Raw genomic sequence first — 10,502 nt, 5'->3', positions numbered from 1 at the left:
GGAGATGTTCAGAAAACGCACGATACTGAGATGTTCATGAGACGCAGCACTGGGGAGACGGTCACCGGGCACCGAGGGGACGGGAGGCGGACACCGGGCGCCGAGGGGGCGGGAGGCGGACACCGGGCGCCGAGGGGGCGGGAGGCGGACACCGGGCGCCGAGGGGGCGGGAGGCGGACACCGGGCGCTCGGCGCCGAGAGGCGGACACCGGGCGCCGAGGGGGCGGGAAGCGGACACCGGGCGCCGAGGGGGCGGGAAGCGGAAACCGGGCGCCGAGGGGGCGGGAAGCGGACACCGGGCGCCGAGGGGGCGGGAGGCGGGAACCTCCCCGCGGACCAGTTTCACTGACAATCCCACCTAATGCGCCTGCGCCAACACTGCTGAAGGAAGAGACGATAGTGCGCATGCTCCGTGGGGAACAATAAAGTTTCGTGTTGTTGCTTTGTTTCCCCCTTTTCTCCGAGCGATGGCGGCGGTGACGCGCAAGAAGGACGGTGGTCCCAACGTCAGGTTCCTGGAGTCGGCCGACACCGTGGCGCAGTTTGAAGGCTTGAGGTTGTGGCTGGGCAAGACCTACAAGAAAGTGAGTGTCTGTGGGCCCGGGGATGGCAACCGCAGCTTCTCCGGGAGTGTTCGTTCAAATGGCGGCCGAGGCGGCGGGCCCGGTCCGTGGGTGCCCGACCCGGGGCTGCTGGTGTACTGGGAGGGCAGGGGCACCGGTCCGGGGGCTGCTGGTGTACTGGGAGGGCAGGGGCACCGGTCCGGGGGCTGCTGGTGTACTGGGAGGGCAGGGGCACCGGTCCGGGGGCTGCTGGTGTACTGGGAGGGCAGGGGCACCGGTCCGGGGGCTGCTGGTGTACTGGGAGGGCAGGGGCACCGGTCCGGGGGCTGCTGGTGTACTGGGAGGGCAGGGGCACCGGTCCGGGGGCTGCTGGTGTACTGGGAGGGCAGGGGCAGACACATTCTCTCATCCCTTTTTTCTGATCCCACCTCCCAAAAATCAGGGTTCATAAGCAGTGTTCCTTCAATTTACAATGCTGTAGGTCGCTTGTTTGAGATGTCCTTTATGATGGTCAGGTAGAGGAAGGGTCAGGTACACGTCAGGGCTGATCGGTTAGTTTGACTCTGCCTTCAAAAATATTAATTATGCTTTTGTCTCCTAAATGTTGAAGAAACTTAAGAAATATTTTAGCCTCTGGCTGAAGGTAAAGCCATTTCATTTGGATCACTTCAATTAAATGTGATTTTGTTGTTAAAATGTGACTTTGTGAAAATACCTTGTTGTTATTAACTTTCAAAGATTATCAAGGTTGAGGTTTGCTGAAGAACTTGGTAGCAATGTAATTTCGTATCTTCTCCTTGTCAACTTTTGGGAAGTCCTTGCAAATGTTTAATGTTAATTATTTTGCTTATCAGAAGGAGATGGATCAGCAATTCACGTGATTGAGTGACTGATCTGATCAGTCTAGACAGGAGAATGCAGAAGTAAGAGTGGGTCCTTCGGTCTTGCTCTGCCATTCAGTGCAGCCTAAGCTTATTTTCAGTACTATATTTGTGTGCTCTCCTATTTCTTCTTGCCTTTTCTGTCTAAAAAGACATTAGTCTCCTTAAATATGATCAGCTTGACTTCCACCGCCTCCTTGGATAGAGAATTCCACGGGTTCATCACTTTTTGGGTGAAGAAACTTTTCAATCTGTTCTAAATGGCTTACTGCATATCTAGAGACTGACTCATGTACATCTCTCAGCCAGGTGAAACATTGACCCTATGTCAAGCCTGCCAAGTCATTTACAATGAGATCTCCTCTCATTCTTCTAAATGCTAGTGAATATAGACTGAGTTGACCTAATATCTCACGAGACAAAAGTCTACTATACCATTTATCAGTTAGGTGAATCTTTGTTGCACTCCCTCTATGGCAAGTATATCATTGCTTGGATAAGGAGACAAAAGATGCACACAGCATCTCATTTATGACCAATGACCTGTATATTTGCACTATGATAATCTGCATTTAATTGAAATAAAAACCAACAAACTGTTGCCACTTAACTACTTCACCTGCATGTTTGCTTTCAGCGGTTGATCTACAAGGACACTTGGGTCCCTTTGTACATCAATGTTTCTCAATCTGGCACCTTTTAAATTTTTCCCCACTGAAGTGGATGACTTCACATTTTTCCATGTTCCAATGCACCTTCCCTTTATTTGCCTGCTTAATCAACTTACCAAAATCATCCTGAAGCTTCTTTGCAACCATATCCAGTTTTGTGTTGTCAGCAAATTTGGAAGTACTGCATTCGGTTCCCTCCTCAAAACCAGAATGTATATTGGGGACCATGCATGCGTCATTGCCTAAGACCAATTTATTCCTAATTGTTTCCTGAATGTCAACCAATTTTCAGGTGCCAGAATATTATCCCTCAGTACCATGTGTTTTAATTTTGCACTCTAAACTCGAATGTGGGATTTTATCAAAGACCTTCTGAAAATCCAAATATACCATATCCACTGGTCCTTCTATCTATTCTACCAATTAATCCTCAAAAGAAAGTTAAATCGTTTGGTTCAACATGATTTTGTTTTCATAAGTCCATGTTATCTTTGTCTGGTCCAGTTGGTGTTTTCTCTGTGCCTTGTTAACTCATCCTTTAAAGCCTCTTGCGCTTTCCCAACTGCAGTAAAACAATGATAATCCAACATCCAGATGTTCAGAAATCTGGATGGTTCAGCATCTCGCTAACTTATCAGTACCCCAAGTCCTTTCTATCCAAGTACTTATGATCTGTGAACCCATGTACTGGGAGTGTGGACTGGATGTGTGGCCATGGCTGGGGTAGGGAACAACCTTGTGTCAATAATATGGTTTGGTTTACAATTGGAGCTGGGATTCGTGTTTCAGTTTGTTTAAACTCTAACTTTTTTTTTAAATGAGTGAAATAGAAGTGTTTTGGGGTACTACAAGTAATATCCAATAGTCTGGAAAATCTACTTGTCTGGCACCACCAAAAACCTAGGTGTGCCAGATCATTGGAACTTTATGTGCTGATGTTCAGCTAACTGGTCTGTAGTTCTCCTTTTACCTTTAGATAGTGGGGTTATGCTTGGGACCCTCCATTCTGTAGAACTTTGGAAGATGACAACCAATGCATCCATTACTTCTGTGGCTACAGCTGTAAGGATTCTGGATGAAGATTATCAGGCCCTGGGGATTTATCAGTTTTCAGTCCCATGAGTTTCTCAAGCACTTTTTATTAAAATGAATCCCAGTTTCCTTTTAATTCTTTATCTTCCCAGATATCCTGGGGAAGTCTTATTTGTATTCTATTCTGTGAAATATAACCCAATTTTTTTGTGTAATCGCTCTATCATTTTCTTGTTCCTCATTAATTCTCCCATTTCTGACTCTAAGTGATCTACATTTATTTTTTTTCCTTTTGGTTTTACATAGATGTATAAACTTTTGTGGTTCACATTAATGTTCCTTGCAAGTTTATACTCTAATTTTGCTGTTTTTCAATCTCCTGGTCCAGTTTTTGTGGAATTCTAATTGCTCCCAATCCTTAGACTTGCTACCTTTTCTGGCAACTTCACAGATTCTCTTTTGTTCTGATTCTGTCTTGAGCTACTTTTGTTAGCCATGGTTGTCTACTTTTTCTTTGCAGAAATTGAAATAGATTGAACCTGGGTTGCTGAAGTTCTGATGCAGCAGCAAAACATGCTGCATCACAGTGCTGCCCTTGTTTTTTTTTACAAAGCTGATGTAATAATATCACTAAGGAATTTGCTGACTAACATTGGACTTGATTTTCTTCTCATTCTTGTATTTTGATGGATGAGCAAAAGCTTGGTCATGATTAGATTTTAAACTGTGAATAGAAGAAAGACCAGTAGGGATGCAGAAAGGCTTAGTAGTTCAGGTTGAGATGAGGATAGATGAGATTATGGAGGATATGTAAAGAAGAGATTTTTCTTAATTGGTACTCCTGTTTAATCAAGCAGTCAGGTGTCATGGATGAATTGAACTTGGTGTGAGATGGAATTTACTCGGTGGAGTTTTGAATTACCTTATTTCTGAAGAGTAGAATGAACAAGTTTGAAATAGTTGAGCCTGTCCCTTATAATGACCTGAATGTATTTAGCAGCTGCATTAACAAAAAAACTGAGATGAGCCAATGGGTATTCTGAATGTCATGCATATGAGGTCTGAAAGTAACTTCTGAGTCTAATGGGATGTTAAATTGTAAAATAGTCCTGTTCTTTATCAATCAGTGAGAGGGGTATTCAATGGAAAGGGAATAGACATGGTTTTGGGCAATGAAGACCATTAATTTTTTTGTTGGATGAAACTTCTGTTTGGCAAGATTGTATGTTGGGCTGACTCTTGACAGTTCATAGCCAGTAGAGGGATCAAGAGAAGTGGTGAGGTCAAGCTGGATGTCAGCAGTGTTCATGTAAAATCTGATGCAATTTTTGTGGATAATGCTGCTGAGGGGAAGCAATGTAAATGAGAGGGCAATACAGGGCATAGCAGCCTGCTTGATAGGCACCCTATCCACAACTATTTGCTCACTCCACCATTGACGTACAGTAGCAGCAGTTTGTATCATCTGCAGAATACACTACAGCAACTCACTAGGACTCCTTAGACTGCACCTTCCAAACCCACAATTTCAACCAGCTAGAAAGACACAGGCAGCAAAACCATGAGAACACCATCACTTGGAAGTTACCCTCCAGGCCAAACACTGTTGTCCTTCACTGTCAATGAGTAAAAATCTTGGAACTCTCTCTCTAAGAGGATTGCAGGTATAACCACAACTCGAACTGCTGTGGTTCAAGAAGGCAGTTCACCACCATCTTATCAAGGGCAACTAGGGATGGGCAATTAAATGCTGGCTTTGCCCACGAAGCCTGCATCTCTTGAATGAAAATATAAATAAGATGTTGACTAAGTAAAGATGAAGGGGATATGAAGTGTCCCTTGTGCCTTACTGACTACCGCCCAGTGCCTCTGACATCCACCATCGTGAAGTGCTTCGAAAGGTTGGTCATGGCACGCATTAACTCCAGCCTCCTAAACAACCTCGACCCACCGCAATTTGCCTATCACCAAAACAGGTCTATGGTGGATGCCATCTCCCTGGCCCTATACTCATCTCTGAAGCATCTGGACATTAAAGACACCTACATTAGACTATTTTTTATTAACTACAGTTCTGCTTTCGATACGAGAATTCGAAGCAAACTAATCACCAAACTCGGAGACCTGACACTCAACACCTCCCTTTGCAACTGGATCCTTGTCTTCCTGGCCAACAGACCGCAATCAGTAAAGGAAGGCAGTAACACCTCTGCCACAATTATCTCCAACACTGGTGTCCCACAAGGCTGCATTCTCAGACTCCTACTCTACTCTCTATATACTCATGACTGTGTGGCCAGATTCTGCTCTAACGCCATCTACAAGTTTGCAGATGATACCACCGTAGTGGGCTGAATCTCAAATAGTGATGAGTTGGAGTACAGGAAGGAGATAGAGCTTAGTAACATGGTATCATGACAACAACCTTTCCCTTAATGTCAGCAAAACAAAAGAGCTGGTCATTGACTTCAGGAAGGGGGGCAGTGCAGATGCTCTTAGTTACATCAACAGTGCTGAGGTTGAGGGGAATAATAGCTTGTCCTGGTCCAACCATGCAGATGCCACGCCCAAGAAAGCTCACCAGTGTCTCTACTTCCTCAGGAGGCTAAAGAAATTTGGCATGTCCCCTTTGACACTCACCAGTTTTTTATCGATGCTCCATAGAAAACACCCTATCTGGATACACCATGGCTTGGTACAACATCTGCTCTGCTGTGACTGCAAGAAACTGCAGAGAGTTATGGACACAGCTCAGTACATCATGGAAACCAGCCTCTCCTCTGTGGACTCTGTCTACACTTCTTGCTGCCTTGGTAAAGCACCCAGCATTATCAAAGACCCCACCCACCCCAGACATTCCCTTTTCTCTGCTCTCCCATCGGGCAGAAGATACAAAAGCCTGAAAGCACGCACCACCAGGTTCAAGGACAGCTTCTCTCCTGCTGTTAGAAGACTATTGAACAGTGCCTAGTAGGATAAGATGAGCTATTGACCTCACAATCTACCTCATTATAGCATTGCACCTTATTGTCTACCTGCACTGCACTTTCTCTGTAGTTGTTGCACTTTCTTCTGCATTCTGTTTTACCTTGTACTACCTCAATGCACCGTGTAATGAATTGATTTGTATGAACAGTGTGCAAGAAAAGTTTTTCACTGTACCTCTGTAGATGTGACAATAACTAACCAATTCCAAGTGATGTTGTGGTGAGGAAAGAAACATTGTGACTGTTTAAATATTTGACCTAACAAAAAAAGCATGCTGGAAATCTGTAATAGAAAACACGGGAAACACTTAAGAGGTCGGGCAGCATCTGTAGAAAGAGGAACAGAGTTAATGTTTCTGGTCTAAGACCCTTTGTCAGATGGCCTGAAATATTAACTCTTTTGCTCTTTTCACAGATGCTGCCTGACCTTTTGAGTGTTTCTAGCATAGATAAATAATGGAACTAGGTGAGTGCAATTGCATTGATTTGAGCAGAGGTGTGGTTAATCGTTGCAAAGGCAGCAGACAAATTGAGAAGGGCCAGGAAGGATAGGCAACTTTCTCTATAATAGGTTGTGGATGGAGGGATCAGGTGTCAGAATTTTTTAATCAGGTGAGGTTTAATGCATGAAGATTTCAATCAGTTGATCAGACAAGTGCTTGAAATCTAAAACAGCCCTTCACTGGCTATAATAAATCAGTGAGAGAAATATTGGTATTGGTTTATTATTGTCACTTGTACTGAGGTACGGTGGAAAAACTTGTATTGCATACAGATCGTACAGATTAATTCATTACACAGTGCATTGAGGTAGTACAGGGTGCTTTGAGGTAGTACAGGGTAAAGCAAATAACAGAATACAGAGTAAAGTGTCACAGTAACAGGGAAGTGCTTTGCAGGTAGAAATTAAGTGTAAAATGATTACAGTAAAAGTAATGAGTAGATCTGCAGAGTGCAGCTTGCAATGAGTTGCCACGCTCTGGCTTGGAATAAAAATGGTATGATGTGAAAATTTCTCATGTTTTCCATTGAACTTTGCCAAGACTGCTAGGATGTAAATCTTGTTTTGATAGACAATTGCTTTTTTTTTTGAAATGAATGTTTTTCTCAGTTTGTACAGGCGGATTCCCCTTCAAACAAAACACTGGCTAGTCTTGTGGTACAGCTTCTCCAGTTTCAGGAGGATGCATTTGGCAAGCATGTCAACAATCCTGCATTAACTAAATTACCAGTAAGTAGTTTGAATTTCTGTTCATTCTGGTTCAGTCCTCAAATCTTTCTAGGTAATTGATGCGGAAGAAAACAGTAGGTCTGGACCACAGAAAAAACAAAGAAACAAAGGACTGCAGGTGCTGGAATCTAAATGAAAAACACGATGGCGCTGGAGGAACTCAGCAGGCCAGGCAGCATCTGTGGAGAAAAACAGGCGGTCAACGTTTCGGGTCAGGACCCTTCTTCAGGACTGAAGATAGGAAAATGTGAAGCCCAATATAGGATGGAAAAGCAGAGCAGTGATAAGTGGACAAAAGAGGGGAGGAGGGGTGGGCACAAGGTGGTGATAGGTCTGCAACATTGACCCAAAATGTTGACCGCCTGCTTTTCTCCATGGATGCTGCCTGGCTTGCTGAGGACTGGACTACAAGTTTTGTGTAGACTTGTGCAAAGTTTATCATCTCAACTTGCATTCAGGCCATGACATTGTCACCAATTAAGTATTGTTGCGTAGAAAAAAAGTTGAAATTGTTAGCTGGTGGGGCAGAAGCTGCATTAGCAAATGTTTAACAGTAGTGTTATCTAATAATTTTAGACAGCAGCACATGAGATATTTGGGCAGGTAATATAAAATTTATTTGAAGAGGTACCTTGAATGGAAAGGAGTGAAGTTTAGAGGCGATACCAGAGCTTGGGCACCAAAGACCTAAAAGATGGTTAAGTAATGAAAATTGTAAATAAGGAAGAGGCCAGAATTGGGGGAGACGAGAAATGTGAAGATTAAGGCTGGGGGAAGTTAGTTAGAGATTTGAGGGGGAAAAAGATGAGAATTTGAAGTGATATTGCTGAAGGGTAGTCAATATTGAACAGAGCCCACATGGCTGATGGATGAACAGAGCTTGGCATTAATTAAGGTTCAGGTTGAGGAATTTTTTTAAGTTTATAGTCAAGGAAGGTAGAATGAGAGGCTGAGCAGGAAAGCATGGGCAGAGTCAAATCTGAATTGACTCTTCCCACTTTGAATCTACATGGGAGGCTGATCCAGAAGGTTAAGTTACTTGGCATTCAGGATGAAGTAGCCAGTTGGATTCAATGTTGGCTTAGTGGCAGAAGTCAGTAGTAGTAGATAGTTGTGTCTCTGACTGGAGTCCTATGACTAGTGGTATGCTGCAGGGATTGGTGCTGGGTCCATGATTTATCATCTAAATCATTAACATAAATGATAATGTGGTAAACTGGATCAGCAAATTTACGGATGACACCAAGAATGGGGGTATAGTGGGCAATGAGGAAGGCTATCAAAGCTTGCGGCTTCATCTTGACCAGCTGGGAAAATGGGCTGAAAAATGGCTGAAGGAAGATAATGTAGACAAGTGTGAGGTGTTGCACTTTGGGAGGACAAACCAGGGTAAGACTTGCACAGTGAATGGTAGGGCTCTGAGGTGTGTTGTAGAACAAAGGGACCTGGGAGTTCAGATCCATAATTCCTTGAAAGTGGCATCACAGGTTGATGGGGTTGTAAAGAGAGCTATTGGCACATTGGCCTTCATAAATCAGGCCATTGAGTACAGGAGATGGGATGTTATGTTGAAGTTATACAAGACATTGGTGAGGCCAAATTTAGAGTATTGTATGCAGTTCTGGTCACCTACCTACAGGAAAGATATCAATAAGCTTGAAAGAGTGCAGAGAAAATTTACAAGGATGTGGCCAGGACTTGAGGACCTGAGTCGTAGAGCGAGGTTGAATTTCCTGGAGCACAGGAGAATGAGGGGAGATCTCATAGAGGGGCACAGAATTGAGGGGCGTAGATAGGACTAGATTACATAGGTTTAGGGTGAAAGGTGAAATATTTAAGGAGAATCTGAGGGTGAATTTCTTCACTCAGAGGGTGGTGTGAGTGTGGTAAAGCGTGGGCAGTTTAAAAAGCGAGTTTAAAAAAAAAACTTCAGCGGTTTCGTGGGTTTCGCTTCGGGAGGTGTCGGGACTTTGGAGCAGATAAATTTTCCTCTTTTTTTCTTTTATGTAAGGTTTTGATTATGAGGTTTTGATTATGAGGTTTAGTTTATAAGGTTTTTTAATAGTGTTTATATAAGTTCTCATCTGGAATAGTGGGGGCAGGACTGTGCAGGCGTGTGACGTTGGCAGGTAAAGTGCAGGCAGTTTAAAAAGCAAACCGCCATATTCAGTGGGCAGTGTCGGAGCGGGCAGCGGAGTGAGAGGGAGCAGAGTGATTTGGGCTTTGGCTCAAGGGGCTTCGGCTTAAAGGGGCAAGGTAGGTGAGAAGCTGGTAGGTAAAGGTAAGTTTTCCCTATTACCAGTTAGAAATATTTAAGTAGGAAAAAGCTAGGTAGGGGGAAAAGAGAGAGAATTAGTTAAGATGGAGGACTTGGTGGTGTGCTGCAGCTGCTTGATGTGGGAGATCATGGACCTTGCTGCGGTCCATGATGGCCACATCTGCAGTAAGGGCTGGGGAACTTCGGCTCAAAATTGATGAGCTGGAGTTGCAGCATCAAACACTGCGGAGCATCAGGGAGGGAGAGAGTTATGTAAATACTATACATCAGGAGACAGTCACCACCCCCCCCCCCCCCCCCCCCCCCCCCCCCCCTTACAGCAGGTACTTCTAAGTCCAGGAAGTAGATAGAAGGGTGACTGTCAGGGAAGGGAAAAGGAAAAAGAAAACGAACAGGCAGATAGAGCAGAGGACCCCAGATGCTGTTCCCCTCAATAACAGGTTTTCCGCTTTGGAAGCTGTTGCCAGGTCTCTGGCACTGGGACTGGTCCTGCTGCTCGGAAGGGAAAGGAGAAGAAGAGGAAGGCAGTAGTGATAGGGGACTCGATAGTCAGGAACACAGATAGGAGGTTCTATAGCAGTGAGCATGAATCCCGGATAGTATGTTGCCTCCCAGGTGCCAGGGTCTGGGATGTCTCTGATCAGGTCCACAGGATTCTTGAGAAGGAGGGAGAACAGCCAGAAGTTGTGGTCCATGTTGGTACCAATGACATAAGCAGGAAGGGGGACGAGGTCCTGAAAAGTGAGTTTAGGGAGCTAGGCAGAAGGCTGAAGAACAGGACCTCGAGGGTAGCAATCTCGGGATTGCTGCCATTGCCACGTGATAGTGAAGGTAGGAATAGGAGAAGATGGCAAATAAA

At 44.5% G+C, this 10,502-nt stretch overlaps 1 protein-coding gene across 5 annotated transcripts in view; it reads left to right on the top strand.

The window, feature by feature from the left end:
* The first annotated feature begins 423 nt into the window (after window positions 1-423).
* smarcc1a (SWI/SNF related, matrix associated, actin dependent regulator of chromatin, subfamily c, member 1a) overlaps window positions 424-10,502 on the top strand; it is a 123,856-nt gene continuing 113,777 nt past the window's right edge. For all 5 annotated transcript variants that reach the window (XM_052022934.1, XM_052022933.1, XM_052022931.1 and 2 more), the window contains exons 1-2: window positions 424-584; window positions 7,246-7,365. In XM_052022934.1, the coding sequence (XP_051878894.1) occupies window positions 468-584; window positions 7,246-7,365 (237 nt within the window). In that variant the 5' untranslated portion in view covers window positions 424-467. The remainder of the gene's footprint in view (window positions 585-7,245; window positions 7,366-10,502) is intronic.

The sequence above is a fragment of the Pristis pectinata genome, chromosome 9 (assembly GCF_009764475.1).
Source record: "Pristis pectinata isolate sPriPec2 chromosome 9, sPriPec2.1.pri, whole genome shotgun sequence".
NCBI classification, from domain to species: domain Eukaryota; kingdom Metazoa; phylum Chordata; class Chondrichthyes; order Rhinopristiformes; family Pristidae; genus Pristis; species Pristis pectinata.
The sequence above is the reverse complement of the archived record's forward strand: the minus strand, read 5'-3'. Positions and strand labels throughout refer to the sequence as shown.